This window comes from Sparus aurata, chromosome 17 (genome assembly GCF_900880675.1).
Source record: "Sparus aurata chromosome 17, fSpaAur1.1, whole genome shotgun sequence".
Lineage (NCBI taxonomy): Eukaryota > Metazoa > Chordata > Actinopteri > Spariformes > Sparidae > Sparus > Sparus aurata.
The window spans coordinates 20,017,347-20,037,953 of NC_044203.1; the positions used below are offsets into that span (position 1 = coordinate 20,017,347).

Genomic DNA, 20,607 nt, shown 5'->3' on the forward strand with positions numbered 1-20,607 from the left:
GAAGCTCCTATGTCCAAGAGAAAACACTGGTCATGAAACACCTCGTCAGCAGTCTCGCCTTTGATCTGTGACTGTCTGACATCACACTCCGTCACCAAGTCTCACATTTGAATTTATCAAAATTGACAAATCAGAACAGCCTGGATATTCTATTTGTGTATCTTAGAGGTGGAATACACTGAACAGGATGAGAAAACTGATGTGTTTTTTTGAGCACTAAAGCATGCCAAAATAAAAGTACAAAGGTGAAAATTGGCATAGCATGTGTTCTTTAAACACACTGGTATCAGATTGCTGCTAGTTATCAGCCACCACACAAAGAAAATAATAATGTTCCATCTCTCTATAAAAGCAAGGAATCTCTGTTTGTCTGTCTGTCTGTCTCTGTGTGTGTGTGTGTGTGTGTGTGTGTGTGTGTGTGTTCCTCAAATATCTCTGCAGATCAGGATCAGACTGACCTGAGAGTTTCAACATGGCTGCTGCGTGGTTTAAGGGTGTGCGGCGTCGGATTTGTTTGGACTGCAATGACACCGTTAATAAATTATTTCATAAATGCTTTACAAATTCCGTGAGCATTGTCCACCGGAGCCACCACAGTCACGTGCACACCAGAGCCAATCACTGCAGAACTCAAGCCCATGACACACCTTAAGAAACAAGCGGACTTATACCTGCAGCGGCACGAGCTGGATCGGGATTTTGCCGGCGGTTCGGTCCCGTTCTGTTCTGTGCATCTAAACTGACTGCTGACCGAGTCTGTTCGGGTCTGAGGAGATCCGGATACACCAGGACAACAAAATGGAATCGGAATCTGTGGATGTTCGTGTGTAGCTAGCTGCTACCCCACCCACACAGCCCACCTCCCGAGTCGACGGACCGGACGCACCGGCACGTCCAAAACTGGACTTTGGGTAAATAATGTCCGCCACACTTTTTCACGAACATTGCCGTCACGTTTGCTTTGTGTCTGGTGCCGGAAGAAATGGTAAAAACGGGCTTTTGTCACGAAAGTGTCCAAGCAGCAAGTTTGGTTGTTGAGGAACGGGAAGTTGTGGGAGGGACGGAGGTGGATGAATGACAGGCAACGACGGTCGGTGCAGAGACAGCGATAGAGACAGCAATATTGAGAGTTGAGAGATTTCTGACATTTAGCGTGTTTGGAGTGTATAGTTAGTGTGTTATGTAGTGTTTGGTGTAGTGTAGTCGTTGTTTTGTTTAATGAGTCAAAACAATGAGGAGACTGCTGAATGAGCATTGCCTGCATTTAAATGTAAATAGTTACATATAACTTTGTAAATTTTTTAAAATGTAGGCACATATTTAGCAAACAACAATTTATATTTGCATTATAAGTAATAAAAAATGGTTTGTTAAACATATTTGTGGTTTTCACAGTAAAAAAATCTAACTTTTTCTACTCATATTTTATGGTTTTTTTTGTGATTTTAGGTCCATTGTGTTAATACAGTATGTCAATGTAAAAAAAGAACTGTACAGTCACACATGCGAGGTTGTGCTGAAAATAATGACACCAAGTAAATCGTTTTTAAGGTGAAATATAATGGCAAAATCAAAAATAGTCAAAAACGGCCAATTATACCCTGGAATATTGGATTTCACAACAAACCTAAATATCCCTGACGTCCACCTTCAAACACAGCCTCATTTGGCCATCCATGAAAAAGCTACTTAACCTCCCACTTTTCTATAGGAATACATATTTCCTACGGGCACTGCACTAGTAAGATTAACAACTGGACACAATTCAGTTTCAAACTGACTTTATTAGCTCATATTAGATACATGAAACTCACTTAACAAATGAAATATTTCTATGAATGAAATAACTTAATGCTGTAGAAGAGAAGAACGAAAAGAGGGAATTGAACATAAGCTCAGCATGCACTGATTAGCTGATGATATGAAGGTTCTATAGAATCCTGACACAAAAACTCAATTAAATAATTCAAATCAAAACAAAGGAAACCTAACGTAACACAAATCTATCATACACAAAGACATAATCAAGGCTTTCACAATATCATTGGCTTTAATTATTCTAAAATAGATGATCTGATGATATACTGTATAATCATGTCTGAATGTAATCACTGAAGATATCTCCCTGACTGCATATAGTGCACCAAGGCTGCGGTCTATAAAGAATGCGCAAATGACGTACAGTGATGTTTCAGGGGGGAACCATTTGGTTGGATGTTTTAAATGTAAGTTTGGTAAACACTTATCTCTTTCCCTGATTCGTTACGTCCTGTAGTAACTGATCTGTGAAGCCAAAGTCATTATTTATACGTACAACAGTCTCATCCCCCCAAATTATTCCTCAAATTCAAATGAAGGGAAATCTGCCACCGATAAAAAAACCCTTCTGATTTGCAGACAGATTCAGTAGCCCTGCCCTTTACACTGAATTAGGATGTCAATTCAAAATGTCACATCACTTCAAAGTGTTTCTCTAAATTGTAGTAACAAAGCGAAAGTCAGTAAAGTCCTAAAGAGTGGATCTTCACACTGTTACATGCAGAAAAGAGTGCAGAGTGAATTATTTTAGTGGTGACCGGAAGTAGGCAGACCGGATGTGCTGACTCTCTGTTGCTTTAGTCGAAGTTGAGCGGGTGGCCGTCGAAGTGAGTGAGCACGTGATTCTCAAACACCTTCTGGTCGCAGTCCAGCGGGAACTGCTCGCTGCACATGGGGCAGATTTTCCAGTGGCTCTCCACATGCTCCTCGAACTTGCTCTGGTCATAGTTGGGCGGGAAGATGACCTCACACAACGGACATCGCTTCATGTCCATGCTGCACACGTGGTAAGAGGACAGAAGAGGCGAGAGAGAGAGAGGCGGGGAGAGAAAGCTCACGTTAATAAGCAGTGAAGTGATGATGTGGGCAAACCAGGAGCGCAGGCTAATAAAGAGCATCTGTCTGATGCGACGTGGGTGGCCTGCTGCTTGACTAATACCAACAAAAGGGGGCTGTGCAGCAGAACAAACACTTTACACATGTTACAATGCACAGGTTTAGAAAATCGTAGTGTGCAGCAAACCTTGATGGCATTTATGAGAGTTTGGGTGTGTGGGTTGTGCTTTACCTGGGATCAAAGCAGAAGGCAGTTTGTCCATCATTCACAAATGGGCTTTGGGTTTCAGTTGCTGCAGGCTGTTCGTTGGTATTATCCTGAGAGAGAGGGGTAAAACCACATTTAAAAAAGAAAATCCACCTGAATTTGAGAATATTTAACACAAGTAAGTAAAGGAAGTAAATCATTAGAATTTTACTTAATCTTACCAACTTTGTGTTACATCTAACAAGTGCTTTATCCAATCTTCTCTTTCTTTCTCCTTCTTTTCCATGACGTTGTCAATCAATTTGTCCCAAATGACTTTATATTATTGTTTTATTTAGGGCTACTTTAATCAGTGCTTTCTAAAAATACCTATGCCTGGGCTTCTGTGGTACGCCAGTCAGAAATACCCAATTCCACATTAGCAGCTTTAATAGATGGAGCTATTAGTTTAGTTTGTGTTTGCCATAGGTCCTAATTCTAAGTAAGCACTTTCTAAGCACTTTGTCATTTTGAAAGAGACGGACAAAGATCTCTTTATTTGCTTATGAACAAGGTGATAATCTGAATTTAAACTGACAATAGACTGTTTTGCTCCAATTTTTTCTGAAATAATCCCCAATTGCACCGTTTGACACCATCTGAGTATAGATTCGTTCCCAATAAACGTTGCATTAAGCATTACTTGCTTCCACTGCCTGCCTGCTGGCCCATCTGCCACTGCGCAAAACAACGACAGGAAGAGGCATCGTTTTTTCCTGATTGCCATCCCCCGATCATGGAGGAACAACTGGAATAACTGTGGAAACTCTACATTGCACAATAAAAAGAACCCTGCTGATGGAGGGAGCCCTCGACAAAGAGAAAGACGGATGATGGAAACGGGAGTTAATATGCCTTTCCCTTTAACAGCAGGACTTGAGAGAGTTCATAACTGTCATTATTTCTACAAGATTAGTAATCAACAAAAACTGCCTTTTTATTTATACAACCAGCTGTTTTACCCTTTTATCAAGGTTTTATAGGTCAATTTGCGATTCTTACAGTTCTTTTTTGCTTTGGATAGTAGCCCTGGTAGTACGTTGCTAACACTGTTGCAAAGCACCGGCAGCAACTGAAAAATTGTCTATTTCCGTGTTGAATTACATTCACCCTTTATTTTGACAGGGGATCATGCTGAGACCAATGCCTTCATCTACTTCTGTACTCAAACTGATGAATGACCGTGGGTATTTCATTATTCATCTATTATATATCTTTTATATTATTTATTTTGTTAAAAACACAAATAATATTTACTTGAAATTACACAAATCTAAACGATACCAGAATCAAAGGATTTAAATTAGCTTGTAGGTAGTAGTTACATTAATTGCATAACGACTAATGTTTTGAGAGGAAATAATTTAACGTTTTGCTATGGTCGATTGTTGTTTCTTACAGTTGTTATTTGTGGGGGCTTCAGGAACCCCCGTCGACTGTGCTTGTATGTTAAATATGTTGGTTGGATGAGGATTAAACTACATACTGCACATGGGAGAGACTTAACACAGCAAAGTCTGAGAGGCTTACATTATTGTTGTTTTGCTTCTCCTCTGACTCCTCGTGGCCTTCTGGCCGGCTGTGGTTGCGGGTGGGTTGAATACACACCACATTACTGTCCCAGGAGGGTGGACCCACAGGGGGCAGCCTGAGCAGCTGGTCATCTGAGAACTCCTCATCCCCATCATCTGCAAGGAGAAGATTCAGAGACGTAGCGACTGTAAATACAAGTCTGCGATTTCTGCCAATTATGACTGGGGAATTTTTAAATAAAAATGTTTGTGTTACTTTGTGAAAAAAGGATACCAACCTTTTGAGTCAGAGATGGAGTAAGGGTTCCCAAAATGAAGCTTGCTGGGGCTCTGAGAGACCAGCAGAGGGGTGGGGGCATCCTGGGTGTATGGGACAGGGTACTGCAGGAATAAAGGCACACTGGAATTGTTACTCTCCAAACTGGTTTTCTCAACGGCTCCCTGATCTCCCTTCCTGCTGCTGCTTGACTTCTGACGCTCCTGGGGAGGAAACAACAGCACTTAAACTAGACTAAAGACCAGTGGCAAAAATAAATGCTACTATGTGCATCAACATGTTTTCTGTGGGGCTACATATCTGGTTTCATCGCTCTATGCCTCCCAGTCTGTCAAGGAAAGTAATACATCACGGCTTAAAATCACACAGCAGCTCCAGAGCTGTGACTTCTAGCCTTTCCTCCTGCTCATATAAACAGTTTAATTAGCGCTTTCATTAAAAAAGAAACCCTTCTCATTTTCAAAGGGAATGGGACGCTGTGTTTTATTGATGTTAGTTGCAGACGCCAATTTAATTTACAGTCTAAACCTCAAATTGGGTCATTCTGCTCCTCTTAGCTGTAACAGCATTACCTCGAAGCAATATTTCAGGCCAGCGAGGACCTTGCTGTGGTCCAAAGTAATGGAATGGAAAATAAGAACTCATTTACTTTGCTTCTACAATTAGAGGCATATTAAACACAGACCAGATTGGGAGAGGGAAAATGGCAGAGGAATGGCACTTTTCAGGGAATTTTTAGAGTGGAAGAAGTCTATAAAAGAGAAAATGAAAGCTGTCACTAACCCCCTCCAGTTTTTCCTTCTCCTTAACAACAAGTGCGAGCATGTCCTTCAGTTCCTTCAGCTCCCTGCCCTTCTCAGCTACTTGGCTCTGAAGTGAACAAAAGACACAAAAACAGAAGAAATAAGGGACATTTTCAGCTCTCAAATAGCTGACATGTGCTGCTGATTGCAAACTGCATCATTGAAATACTCTCAGACCTCAGTGCGTGACATTAATTGATCACAGCCATAAAAGGCTTCCCTTTGCAGAGGACTGATTTATGTACAATACCGCCCAAAGCAAAACAACCTGTTTGAATTCCTCTGAGACACTAAGCAAATATCCGCCTGACCTGAGCCAAGCACAGCATTAGGCAAGCAACTGGAGATGACTCCTCAGAGCCAAGCTTCACTTGTCTCCAGAGCCTGACATAAACAGCAGTAAAATGTCGTCTCACAGATAGGCCTGCTCATAAACAACACTGTCAGAGCATCTGTGTTCTAGGGATGAGAGAGATAGCATCAAAGGCTCGATCCCTGAGCTAGACCAGCCATACCCAGCGGTAAAAACACAGTAAGTGTCCAAAGACAGCCCCGCTTGGAAAGCAACAGAGCGACACAATCAGCAAATGACCTGAGTGCAGTGCTACAGTAAGTGTATGCACTAATGAACTGACCTTGTAGCGATCTTCCTCTGCTGCCAACTGCAGTTTCAGGTTCTCATTAGTCTTCAACTGTTCCTTAAATTTCACTTCCATCTTGGCCAACTCATCAGCAAACATGCAGCTACGATCCTTCTCCTCCTAAAGGGCAGTCAGACATCAACCAATGCTCTTTTTAACATATTCCTGTCTTAAAAACATGCAAAAAATATTACATTTCTTACCACCAGCATCTGCTTGCATTTCCTGTACTTGTCGTTCCTGTCAGACGCCTCTCTGCTGATGCCTTTGAGCTTCTCCTGAATGATGGCCTCCAGCATGGGATCAGCAGAACCTGGACTCCCTACAAGGACAACAAAGGAACATCAGTCAACGGCATGCCATTACAACCCACCCGCATACCTGTACATCAAGGGGCTATGGGAAGTCTGAAATTAAAATACTGATACTTTCTAAAAAAAAAAAAAAAAAACACAACACAAGGCAACCGACTAAGAAATTACACTGCTGGTAAACTAACACAATATTATAAACTTTATCCATGGTTTTGACTAAATATTCACTGCAATTATTCAATCTACAACTTAAAATTTGGTCGGATATAACTCACCTGGCACCGATGTGTCTGGACTCACTGATGCAGGGATTATTGTGGCCTCTTGTGCTGAGCTTCTCTTCAGCTCCTTCACACAGGGGAAAAAACATTAAAGGACAGAAAACTAGAGGACAGAAACAACTAAATGACAGGAAATTAATTGATGCTTGCATGAGCTGGATACAAACAGGATCCGTACACAAAAACACAAACCGAATCTTCCAAAAGCAATTACAAGATGCCACAGTATTACAGTGGATAAGATGTTTTTGTTTATTTAACTCAGTTTGTATTAATTTGACAAAGACACATTCAAATGTGTTAATGTCCTGCGTAAGCACACTAAATGATAGTGATAAAGATAAATTTGTCTTATCGTGAGCTGTTTTACAATTAATTCAGTTCAAAAAATTAGCAATAACAAGTGGTGAACCTTTTCACTCTCAGGGCATTTAGTGAGATGTGTCATGCAGGCACAATGTGGCAGAAATCTGATCCAAGTTCTGCTCTTTCACTTGTCGGGGACAAGTATACAGTATGCCGGCAGGTATCCTGTGGGACCTACCCCTTGCTGTTCAGAGAGTCTGAGCACTTGTTTTTGCAGTCGCTGACATTCCTTGTATTTCTCCTTGTAGTGTTCTGCAGCCATGTGCAGCCGCAGCTTCAGGTCCTCCACTTCTCTCTGCAGCTCTGCTAAAACAGCTGGGTCTGCAGCAGCTTCTTCCTCTGCTTTGGTCTGCTGACACAATAACATTACACAAATATCAACACGGTATTGGGCCAAGTGCAAGGACCCATCTGAGGTCGTAAAGACAGAACTGGAGGGATAGAGAGTGCCATTATTATTATCATTATTGTTATTGTTATTATTATTATTATTATCATCATCATCATCATCATCATCATCATCATCATCATTATTATCACCTTTTTTGATTTAGGAGTGTGAGTAAACGTCAACAATGTCTATTAGCCTTTTTTAAAATAGAGGAGTACATGTAAATTTATTTTTCACAATTAGAAAGCTGTTGTCATGTGAAAGGTTGTGTACCCCAAGAAACTACTGTTCGGGGGAGAATGTTGATTTTGTTTTTTTGTATTATTTTAATTTAGTTTAAATATGGCTGTGTCTAAACAGCTTCTTTTAAAGGCAGAACCAGAAAAAACATTTTGCTCTGTTTCCATTCTACTGTTCTTTTTGCTCACAGGCTTCCCCTAATAACACCACACTTAGTTCTGTACATTTTGTCCAACTGTATTCTATTATGATTTATTTATATTTAATATATTTGGTCTGTGAATAAATAATGATACATTTGACTGTGATATACACAAACACTAATTTTAAGTTCTCAAAAATTACATACATACTTGAGATATGTTATTACATATTTTATCTAAATTATGGCCCCATGCATTTGTGTACATAGCCATATGTTCCTGGACATTATTATATATTTATATCAAACATTTTCGAATTTGAATTATTTTTCAAAAATCTTTTTCCTCATTGGTACAATGAAATTCTATCTTATGTTTTCTACACTGGAACATCACCTTCCTCATGTCTACCATTATATCATCCCTGTCTCATAATAACTTTAATGTGTAATGCTAATTACTGTTAGCAGATTGATTATCATCCTTACAGCTTCCTGCTTGGCCTCTGCCTTCATCTGCTCCACCAGGCGCTCAAGGCGGACGCACTGGGCCTGCGCTTCAGCCTTGGCCTGGCGGAGGGAATCGGCCTCCAGCTTCATGTGGTAGAGTTCAGACATGGTCCGGTCGCGAGTGCTGGAGGCATCTCTCAACTCAGCAGCTAACAGGGAAGACTGTTGCTGGTTAGCCTGGAGCTGCTCCTCCTTCTGCCGCAGCTGCTCCTTCAGGGCCTTCATATCTCCCTGCCAGACACAAACACATTTAAGGTGAAGGGTTATGTGTCAATATGGTTTTGATTATTCCTGTTCTTGTTTTTAATAATCTTCAAATTATCGTATGACATAAGAATTCATCTTCAACTAAAGCTTTAAAACAAAGGTCTTTGTACCAAGGGGGAAACTTTGGCCAGGATTTCTCTGTACTGTTTCTCCTTCTCAGTGAGGCACGCCTGCAGGCGTCCCACTTCCTCTTTAAACTGGGCAATGGTGTTCTCCTTGTTCACATCCACAGACTTCAGCATCTGCAGCTCTGCACTCAACTTAGTGTTCTCCAGCTCCCGGTTTTTCAGGTGAATCTGGCGCACACACACACAGATGCAAACACACACGCAGAAGAAGTTATAAAACACAAGTTATAAAACATGAATCGTTGGCTTTTGCCTCATTTATACAACACCATCACGATCATGTACCAAAGAACATATGACTATTAAAATAAATGTAGCATGACCTCAATTACAAAACAGAGATTGAGATAGGCCCATAAAGTTTTCCCCCGTGCAACAGCCCCAGTGTGATAGTGCAAGTTAAATTAGGTATGGGGTTTTAAGGCTTCATTTCCGTGGCGACAGTACACTGTGTGGCACTCCCAGTTCCTGTGCGGTGCCCACCACAACAAAGACACTGAAACACCAGACGGACCAAAGGAAGACGGAATAAGGCATGCCCTGTTTAGACTAAATGTTTGGGCAAGAGTAATCACAGCAGTAAAAACAAAAACAGGAAAGTCAGTGACCTGGACCTCTAATTTGGGTAATCTAATAGAACAAGATATTATTAACAGTACAGATTATAAAACTGGCACAAACATAGCAGTCGACCGAAGCCAACCCCATCAACATAATGATCATGTCACATGAAAGGACACAGCTGCGACCTACCTGAACCCTGACATGGTTTATTGTGTTAATAATTCTTATCTGATAATGCAACTCTTCTGAGTAAATACACACAAGAAATATATTAATATTATCAGTGCATTACCTTGTAAAGTTCCTTCTCATCTTTCTCATTCTTGAGATGAGATTCGAGTGCCTCCTTCTCCGCTATAAGTTTCTTCACTCTATCCTTGAGACTAAAGAAAAGGGTCATAAAAACTGTTAGATACTGTGATGGTGATATAACTTGTGACCATGCTGACATTCAGTATTTGAAATAACCAACAGTTTAAAATAACCAACAGGTTTTGCTGTTTTCATGCACAACTCACAGATGAAACAAGCTGTTGGCAGAAAATATAAGTGGCCAGCTACTTTTCCCCTCCTTGATGTAGTAATATGTTACATTAGAAACAGGGATGCATGAGATGAGTACACTAGCTGTGTTTCCTCTTGAGTGGATGTTACAGCAAAACATAATTTCATTATTAGATCTAAAACTCTCATAAACATTGTTTTGAGTAAAACAGTAACCTGGCAAAAGTAACAAATTCCAGCAATTCAACAAATCTGCAACAATGCCCTCCATCCTGAACTCACCTGTCGAGCTCAGTTTCCTTTTGTAAGCCTTTCTGGGTGACACCAATTAGATCCTCCTCCAACTGTATAACTCTGGCTGTGGCCTCCTCCAGCCTCCTCTTTACCTCCTCTTTCTCCTCTTGAAAGGCCTGGCAAGAATTCTGTACCTCCTGGGAGAAAATAAAATATTGTTATAGTTGTAAACAAGTGAAATAAAACTACAAGAAAAAAGACAGCACATCAAATAAAATATGGAGGACAAAAACGCCTCAGTTCAGTAGTATCAGTGTCATTCATAAAATAACAAAATCCCTCCAATTTGAGGTAAAACCTGCATAAATCTAGACATGACACAATAATGTTAACTTCTGAGTAGCATACCACTCTCCAATTCTGTGATTGACTCGAAGCTTGTTCAAAACATAAAAACTTTATTGTCCTTGAAAGGCAAGTCTAAATCAAATTGAACATAATGCCTTGTTGCAGAGCTTTCAAACTTAAATGATGACTTCAAAAAAAGCAAAGGGAAATGATTTTTTTTACAGTTTGTTTATAGACAGAATTTTGGAATCTTTATATTCACACCACATAAAAAAATCATATAAAAGTATAGTCATAAAATTAACAGCCACAAAATCTGTAATCATGTTTTCATCTGAAAGCCATTTTAAAAACCAGCAGATTTATGGTCGAGGACAGCAATATGAATTATTACTGACGTTCCTTTTAAGACTTAATGCTACGCTATAAAAAGTTGAATTACAACTTTGATAATACAGACATTCATATACGTCAAAGTTTGATTTATAATTTGAGTGAATCACGAGTTTGGGCAGCTCTGCATGTTTGCAGTCTTTCGCTAGGGGGTGCTAAGAGACTGTTTGGCCAAATGTAAAACTGTCCATGAATAACTACAACAACTAGAACATCAATCATATAATTTAGCACTTTTATCAGTATGTTCTGCTCAATTAACAACAAGGAACAACATAAAACAAAAAAGGAACAAGGCCTCCTGCTTCACTGAAAACATTTTTACGACAGCAACAAACATTTTTCTCCCCTCCCTAAATGCCGCCGCTCATATCCGCCTTCAAAAATGAGCTCAGTCCACTCTCAGCTTACTTGGTTCTCTCTTCTCAGCTGGGCGCATGTTTCTTTCTCCTGCTCACACTCCTTCTGCAGGCTCTCCTTCTCGGCTTCAAGCTGCTCCTTCTCCTGCTGCAGGAGGGCCATGTTTTTGACCAGCTCGTCTTTCTCTCTCTGGGCTTCTTCCACCTTTTGCTGCACACAAAGATAAATTGTTCAAGATGTTCAGATCATTCACATCATAACTTACTTCATGGACAAAGTGAACAACCATGCTCGAATAGTACATAACAGGACTGTCACGATATGATCAACTTATCATACAAATCTCATTCACCTATCTACATATGTCTGAACATGAACTGGATACTGACGGTTGTGTTTATGTGCACGTCTGTTATATTAGCCAACAAAAATGCTGGAACATCTAGAAGGGTTTTCTCTATAATTGTAATACTTGAGTGCAGAGTTTTACATGCTATATATTGCTTTTGCTCCGTGGTTTTATTTTATCTATGTTTTATTTAATAAGTATATATTTATATTTTTCACATTCTCCATTTCCAGTGTATGAATGTTAAGAATTAACAGTTCATTGCTCTTTAAACTGTGTACTTGCACTATAACACTATTATATTATCAATATATCAGTGGCTTAAAATCTTCTAATGAGAATTATATCATAGATCGCAATTATTTCTGGGACAAAATATCATCCATCATAAAGTCCACAATGACAATCCTAGTGTATAATTGTGTGATGTTCACCACAGTGAATTATGTGCTTATAAAACTTATATGAACTCCCTTTTTAAGACGTGACAGCTAAATCTGATCTGAGAACACTTGTATAGTCAGTAGAACTGCCGGGGTGTGCCGTACCTCAAGGAAGCCAGCCTTGGTGGTGACCACCAGGATGTCAGAGTTGCACTCATCCTCCACAGTCAGAAGCTCGTCCTCTGAAGGGCTGTTGGCACGAAACTGGAACGGCGTGCTGGCTCCCCGGATCTCCCCTTTGTGGGTCACATAACAGAACTGGTAGAACTCACCGTCATCATTGGGCACATAATATCCTGGGGAAGAACGACATTCAGTAAGTGAAGTAAAGCAGCAGCAGCAACAACAACAACAACCCTAAAGTCACCCCAGTCCTTATCTTTAAGGTTTTCAAATCTATTAAATCAGTTATCAAAAGGAGATCACATAAAATAGCCAAAATGTGTGTAATTTGGTTAAAGGGAAAGTTCCGAGGATCCATAGGATGAGAAACTAACAAATGCCTAAAGGACCGATCCTTTTAATGTATTTGGTCTAGTCTGAAATTGTTTAAAAAAGCAATATAAGGCTATCTTGACTCAATTAATGAATGTCTGGGATCAAATAACATAATCATGATCTCATAGGCATCCCGGAATTGAGCAAAACTAGGCAAGTAAACTAAGGAGGGGTGAGGGGCGCCTTTCCCTAAGCTTTGTCTGAGAGGAGTCCCAGAGGCTCAAACTTTGAAAACCTGTGGCTTGACTTACAAAATTAATAAATATAAATGTATTTATTTTTGTAAGTCAAGCCACAAGTTTCCAAAGTTTGAGTCTCTGAGGCTGTGGCTATATATGAGACATATATAAGTGCTCTTTGCTGAGTTATAACTTTGGAAAAAGGGTTGAGATAGAACTGAAAAACTGTGCTGCAGTGACTCAGTGATCTGGAGTACACACTGCTCATGTTTTGGCTTTGAATCTTAAAAGCTAGTAAGACATGTCTTCCTCCCCTTCGTGTCACTCTATATGACTTTATAAAAAAGTGTATAAAATATTAAAAAAAGCACATAAACTGAAATGTCATTAACACCAGAACAGAGATCCCTGGGGAAAATTCCTCATTTAACTCAATCCACTGATTTGGTATTAAAGTTTTAACAATCCTCTGAACAGCACTCCGATATGTGGTTATTAAAAGGTGTCAAAGTTATATAAAACTATGGTATGATCTTACCCTGAAAGACCACTGTTCTGTGGACTGCGGTGCCTTCCACATAGTTCTCAGGGAGAGGCGACCACAAGAATGTGTAATAGTCCCTCGCTGTGCTCCAACCAACCTGTGAGACATTGTGGAGAATCCATTTAACCAGACGTTCTCACCACATCAGTATAAGATAATAACAATGGAGGATTAACAGGGAGACTTCCCTGAATCCACACAGTGCCACTTCCAAAATATCTCAAACTGCCTTATTACTTTAATCACGGGGGTTCAATCTATGTCGAGATGCTGGTACAAGTCCATGCAAACTGTGACATTTCTCCTAACGAGAAAAATGATCACTTCTTTAAACCACTCCAACTCCTGGTCACCATGTGCATGTGGATTGGCCCGTGTCATGAACAAACCCAACTGTGAAAATGTAGCTACAACTCACTTTAAACAGGAAGAGGAAAATAGGTGAAAATTTTATACATAGGTGACTTGAAAATGAAAACCCAAATGTAATTACACGCATTTTATGTGTTGTTAACTGATGGCTGATGAAGGGGGGGTATAGAAAGTACATACATAACTTCAGCCCGCTGCCATAAAACTGTCAAACAAAATCAAGAGTCACATCGAGCTGGCTGGCTTTCTGCGTGCACACTCAGGCACACACACGCATCCACAACAAGCCCAATCAAACCAGCCTCTGCCACATAGATTTGAGTCGTGTGATGTGACTCTTAAAGTTTTGCACGAACTATATTTTAAATATTCCTTCAGATGTTTATAGATACTGTTGCAACAGATGTTTCTGATGTAGAGAGGCTTGTTTTCACTATCTGGGCAGTTCACTTTCTCACCTGTGTACAAAACAGCCTACAGCTACAATACCACAAGTGTTCATCGGAGCCAGAGATAGGAAGGCTCTGGCTCTCCAAAACCCCCAATTGTTACTGGTGCAGCTCCAGCCTCCAGCAGTAAAGAACAGGAAGCAATTAAAACATGCACCTAGTTAGTGAGTGTCATTACTGAAGGCTAGCCCTTACCAGTCCACTCATTAGAGCTGCAGAGGTGGTGGTGGCTGAAAACTCTGAGGGGAATTCTTTCACTTACAACAGACTGGTCTGTGGTGTGCATAAATGGAGGGAGAGGAGACAGAGATGGTGTATAGACACCATAAAAACATAGACTGAAGCAGGCGACGCTGCAAGATTAAAATCTCCACAAACATACAAGCAGTTACAAGCTACCAATGCAACAGGTATATTTAAAACATGACGTGTCACCATTATTCCAACAAGCAAAGATCTGCAAAAAAAAAGCTCACAGAGGCCAGTGGCAATGTTGCTGCAGGAGGTAATGTATTGTCTATGTGCCAGTCAGACTGTATAAATTTGGGAGCGACTCCTTCATGAATCAAGTGGATAGGCTGTGCTTGGAGACAGGTTAATTATAAAGCCGTGCTTGCCTTCTCCGAGGCCACTCTGACAACCTGTCCCAACAACATTCCTCCATGAAGCCGAGAGCAACTTTGCTTCACGCAGCATGGTAAATGTTCCAACATCAAAGGGCCAAAGGCTGCTTTTGTCCATGTGCAAACAAGAACCTGTCTCCCATCTATCTATTACCAATAGCATACTAGACTTTTCTTTTGAATTGCAGAGTAAGTGTATAATTTAAACATTTGTAAATTATTTTAGTCTGACAGGTAGTCCATAATTAAAAAAAAAATGTTAATAACTCATTTTCAATTTAGTTCAAACTTTCAAACGCCTAAACCACAGGACATTTCTCCAACCTAACCTGCATCACTTAACTAGAAACATCTGAAACTGCAATTCAGGTCAAAAGCATACCAAAGAGACTAAACCAGAGAACATGTTAGCAATGCAAACAATCTAAGGCACAATTAGCTATACTTTGCTGGGAGCTAAGAGCTTCTAACTGAGTGTTCAGAAGCGAACACTGATTCACAGTCTACCCAGATATCTATTTGCATACAAACACAACAACTTGGCACCGACTGTCTCATCTATCAGCACTGCCAGGAACATTTACACAATTTACGATCGTGCGCTCAGCCTTTTCCAGCTCAGCTATGTGTTTTAGAGGCTCAAGAAATTAGTGATTTTAAGATCTACGCTGCCAGTTGGTGCCTACCTTGAGGCTAAACACAATGTGATGTGGCAACCAGCTACAACAGAGTGCCGGATCTAATATTTAAACAACCTCCAGGCATTAGCTGATCCTTCTCCGGTATCCTAACATGACCTCATTTCTCAGTGGGGCTTGGCAAAAAAAACATATGTACACATCAATTTCATGAAACCACAAGATTATCATGAATAGCACATAATAAGTATATGAATCATGGACACACGCTTTTCAGATACAGATTAAACTTATTGTTTTCATCACTTACAAAAACATAAACAACAAAAATGGGTGATGTTCAGCAGAACTGCAATTATATTATTTGTCATCACTCTCTACTGACTATGTAATGCATGAACGTGCCTTCTTGTCACTTGTCTGTTAGCTAAGAAGAGAAAATGCTTATAAGCTGCTATGTGGTGGTACGTACTACCAATAGGGTAAAAAACACAAAACTAAGTGTTGACAAAACTGAGCCTTTAACAAAACCAACATGGACACAGGCATCAGCAGGAAGAATGGGACAACTGGGAATCCTGAAATTCAGTATGCCTAACGTTCTGTGTGGAGCAATAAATTCTGCAAAAATGCTCTAATAAGTTTGTTTTTGTTGGTAAAAGTGTTATTTCTGCAGGTTTTATGTTTGATGTAGGGTTATCTGCTAAGCCCACACGAGTCCTTCATTTTGTTTGTGTGTTGGGTTGGTTGGTTTGTCAGCAGGATTACACAAAAACTACTGAACAGATTTCCACAAAGCTTGGATGGAGGATGGGTCTTGGTCCAGAATTTAGTGTGGTTCTGAATAAAGTCATGGATCCCCTAACTCTTTCTCAGTCTTTGATATTGTGAGACAGGTGTTTTCAACATTTTCATTAATTTCTAAAAGGGGATAATGCATGAATACTTGAAAATCAGGTAAAATACAGGTATCACCTGTATAGGTAGCTGGTATCATTGTTTTTGCAATTTCTGAAGCATATTTAAATAATTTCCCTGTCTGGGATCATTAAAGTAATACTATCCATCTATCTGTCTATCTGTCTATCTATCTATCTATCTATCTCTATATTACTACAAAGTTGGCTAAAGACCTAACACAAATCTGTTGTTATCAGAATAAAAAGCTGGTTGGAGCCCATACAATGCAAGTGTGAGAGAGTAAGAAGTACACAACTGCTTCAAAGCATTTGGGGTTTATTTTCACTGCAGCTTTGTTAGCGCTTCAGTCCTTGGTTGCATATTTTGCCACTGACTGTTTTCCCTCTGGTGGGCGGGTTTTTTAGAGTGTGACGCATTGCACCCCGTCTCTATGATACATGTTTATTTGTGACTCTTAACACCAGAAGCACATTCAGACAGGGTGCACCACACAACCAGAAAGAGCCATTACTCTGATTAATTTTAATCTGGTTTATTTAATCTCATCTCTGGTACAGTAAAAAAAATTTTAAAAAGCATGTCGGTCTAGAGGAGCTTAGAGTCCTTCGCTTCTGTCTACATCCACGATTCACTACAAATGAAGCTAAAATAAATTACAACTATTGTATTGGATATAATCTGCCCCTTAAGCAAGATCCATAGGGGACATTATAGTGTGTGGTGGGGTTCAAAATGATCAATTCCTTCCTGAAACCTGAAGTATAGCTGCATAAGTTTGATGTGTGCAACAGCACAGATTGATAGATTTGAAGTCATTCTAAGATAGCCAAGATGTTATTATCATTAAGTATGTATAAGGATCGCTCACCTTGAATATGCCGACCCAGTCCTTTGGATTTGGTTTGATAAACTGCGTCAGGGTGTAGTGACACTCCAGTGCAGCGTGGGGCAGGTAACTTTTCCCCACATTCTGGAAGATGACGTGGGCAAAGTTTGATGTGTCCATGTTGTTGCTCAATAAAGTCCCGTCCAGGAACAGTGCCATAAATTACTCAGCAGTGGCTACAAAGGAAGAGACAAACAGCAAAATATATGATTATTAGAAACAATAATAAATACAGAAACAACTAAAATGCTATTGATGACAATGAGAGTAAGTGAAGAAGCAAGTCAGTTCTATACAATAAAACTGAATGAATGATATCAGCCTATGGACAAATAAGATGATATTTACTGATGACAGCGGCTGATGTGTGATCAATTTCTCGCTGACACATCCATGAGATACTGACTCACAAGATCTGTTTCTAAGGCTATGTGCTTGCTTCATGTATTTGCATGATCGAACATGTAGTCGTTCAAAGAAAATGTAACGAAGGACTGAATGACTTTAAAATAATTCTGTATTTTTTTTAGACGAGGATGTCTTTATGTTTTCATTGATGGCATGGAGGGGTAAAAAAAATAACAACAAACACAAAATTAACTAAAAGACCAATCAAAATTGGCATTGGTTGTTGGCTTAATTGTTATTTTAAACATCAGTATGAAACCCATGTGTTTAGGCCTTGAATCGCTTTATTCGGGAGATAAGTATCATTTGAAGGTGTAGTGAAAGTGAATCAGCAGTGTTTTGCTCTTTCCTTGTTTGATAAGCAAAAACAGATGACATCATTTAAGCACATGCCATCTGTGTCCCAATTTGTAGGACTGTACTGCCAATTGTTCTCCTCAAGTCAGACATTTTCATCTTAAGTGGACTGCTGGGAAGTCCCTGACAGGACAAAGTTTTTAAAAAATCCAAGTTTGCCACTGGGAAGTTGCTGTCACATGACCAGCAAAATGGTAATTAGTCAGTGGGAAGTCCAAGCAAGCTCCATTACACCCATATTTACAGTATGAGTCATAACCTCTTACTTCCGACACATGATGGAAAACATTGCAACAGGTTAATGTGACATTAGTCATCTCCATACAATTTTAATTTATCTGGAGCACCCTACGTAGTATTGATGGCTGTCATAAAATAATTACACCTTTCGGTGGACTCTTAATTGGTCTAAAACCTGTGATGTATTTGCCAATGACTGAAGACCGGGTGAAGACAAACTCATGATAAATATGTAATTGTAATGTAGTATTTCCAGACATACAAAGGATTATATAGATATAGAAATGATTAGAAAATACAGCATCATCTAGATTTAGGTGACAGCTCCTTTCCTAAAATGCAAAACTGAAACGTTTCTCCTAAGTATAAATACTTTATGACTGTACTGGACTTTCCTTTACTCAAAGCATTAACCTACCTGGTTTCTGTAACGTTACTAGGTTATTAAGGAATACTTATATTATTACATTTGTACAGACTAGATTTGTGTTTCAATACATTAAGAAAAATAGATGGTTCAGTTTGTTTGTTTTTTCAAAATAAATTTGTTTTATCAAAGTTTGTCCCCAAAAGTTTTGCATTTTTAATCCTCAACTTTTGAGGTGTAAGAAAATAACGTACAAAGAATGACGCACGTATTAGTTTATGGATTCACTGTTTGCAGGATAGCTTTACTTTGAGTGTCATAAGGCTAGTATTTACCTGTTATGCCCTTTTAAGCCACATCACTTTGGGTTTTACTAACCCTAAATACAGTCACAGTGCCACCTCATTCACGATTAATTAAATGACAGCGGACTTTTCTAAAAATAAATGACCTTAATTTGAACGTCATACCAACAACAAGGCCACATGAGTTCTACTTCAGGGTAGATTTTCCATTTGGGCCTCAGCTCATATCATTTTGTCCGACGTAATTAGGCCTGATGTCAAAACATTACCTCGGAGGATGATCGGAAACTCTAAACACTGATGTCATTTTCAGCAATCGAATAAGTTCTCAAAATTATGTCAATCACTTAATAGAAATCTGGAAAAAGTAATCGGGAATGGCTTAAATTGACAACTGGCAACTACATGCGATGAGACGAGGCCTAATATGAAAACACTGATCATATCTGGTTACGTTAGCCATGCTGCGAGCTAACTAGCTAACATTAGCAACACGCTTTACTTGACATGATGGAGCGTTAAGCATAAGGCAAATTTATATTTATTCTTCGGTATTGTATAACCTACCAAGCAAATTCACACTTAACAACTAACCACAAAATGTTAAGTTGGTTTAGCAACATCACAACGCCCTTAACGAAAAACACAACAGCTAACCAGAGAGCACTGCTATCAACTGGAGGACAAGGTTAGCTAACGTGAACAGTCAGCAACATCGTTGCTCGAGTCGAAACGGAGTTATTATTTGTTACATTTATAAAAAAAAATAACCCTTAAACATACCCAGTTGTCATGTTGAAGAGCAGCTGAAATCCGACTATATCATAAAAACAATTGTTGACGCAGTTCAGTGCTTTCCCGTCCCCTCTTCCTGGAATAATAACAACATTACGTCATTTCCGGACAGGGGACCTGCTTGGGAATCCCACCCGTCGGAATATTTTTTTTTAATGTGATCATTTCAACAGCAGATAGTGAAACAGCATTATAAAAGTAGATTTTTATTAAATTTATATGAATATATATTTATGACAAAATAGGAGCAGGCGGTATAATAAAGACTATTTAATTTTACAATAGGAAGCATTCACATACATGAAAGTATGAGATTAAGGTACAATATATTTTATTTTGAACTGTTAATTTCATAAATACATATTTATAATTTTTAGTATTATATATCAATTTTCTATTTACTATAATTATTTCAAAACTATAACTAGTAACTGACGTTGTATTATATTTTTCATGAAAATGTGAATTTCATCATAAAATAAACTGCATTTTCATGGACTAAAGTACTAGCATATCTTTAAAAGAAGCTCCACCTTGTCCAACTACAACAATCAAATCTTCACACATTAAGGTGTCCGTAATAATGATTAAATGAGAGCATATATAAATGTTAAGTAGTTTAGTTTTAATACTTTCAGTGCTACTTATCTCACCAAACTGGATATAAAGAAGAGATTCCTGCTAGAAACACTAGGACATCTTTTAGTCCGCTTTCGAGATTCATATCCAGTGTAAAGTTATAAATATACACATTATAGTCAATCTATGTTAGTATGAGAGCGCATACATTTCAGGCCCGCCCCCTCAGCTCATTGGC

General features: G+C 39.2%; 1 protein-coding gene across 3 annotated transcripts; it reads right to left on the reverse strand.

The window, feature by feature from the left end:
* Positions 1–1,764: 1,764 nt before the first annotated feature.
* tax1bp1b (Tax1 (human T-cell leukemia virus type I) binding protein 1b) lies at positions 1,765–19,910 on the reverse strand. Of its 3 annotated transcripts, none has more exons than XM_030394141.1 (18): positions 19,779–19,910; positions 17,301–17,494; positions 13,424–13,526; positions 12,314–12,504; positions 11,468–11,626; positions 10,364–10,512; positions 9,870–9,960; positions 8,996–9,181; positions 8,598–8,849; positions 7,514–7,684; positions 6,964–7,036; positions 6,578–6,696; positions 6,369–6,494; positions 5,714–5,800; positions 4,932–5,133; positions 4,652–4,809; positions 3,107–3,192; positions 1,765–2,814 (listed from the first exon to the last, which is right to left on the reverse strand). In XM_030394141.1, the coding sequence occupies exons 2-18, from the start codon at positions 17,475–17,477 to the stop codon at positions 2,616–2,618; spliced, it is 2,529 nt and encodes an 842-aa protein (XP_030250001.1). In that variant the 5' UTR covers positions 17,478–17,494; positions 19,779–19,910; the 3' UTR covers positions 1,765–2,615. The 3 variants fall into 3 exon arrangements, with proteins under 3 accessions (XP_030250001.1, XP_030250002.1, XP_030250000.1); XM_030394142.1 differs by having other exon boundaries at positions 4,932–5,034; positions 7,514–7,687; XM_030394140.1 differs by having other exon boundaries at positions 7,514–7,687.
* Positions 19,911–20,607: the final 697 nt, after the last annotated feature.

Excerpts from the sequence above, each read along its gene's own strand:
- tax1bp1b (XM_030394140.1), bottom strand. The coding sequence starts at position 17,477 with ATGGCACTGTTCCTGGACGGGACTTTATTGAGCAACAACATGGACACA. Across the intron at positions 9,961-10,363 it reads AAGGAAACTGAGCTCGACAG|TCTCAAGGATAGAGTGAAGA; the intron begins GTGAGTTCAGGA and ends CCTTTTCTTTAG. Across the intron at positions 2,815-3,106 it reads GCCTTCTGCTTTGATCCCAG|CATGGACATGAAGCGATGTC; the intron begins GTAAAGCACAAC and ends CCACGTGTGCAG.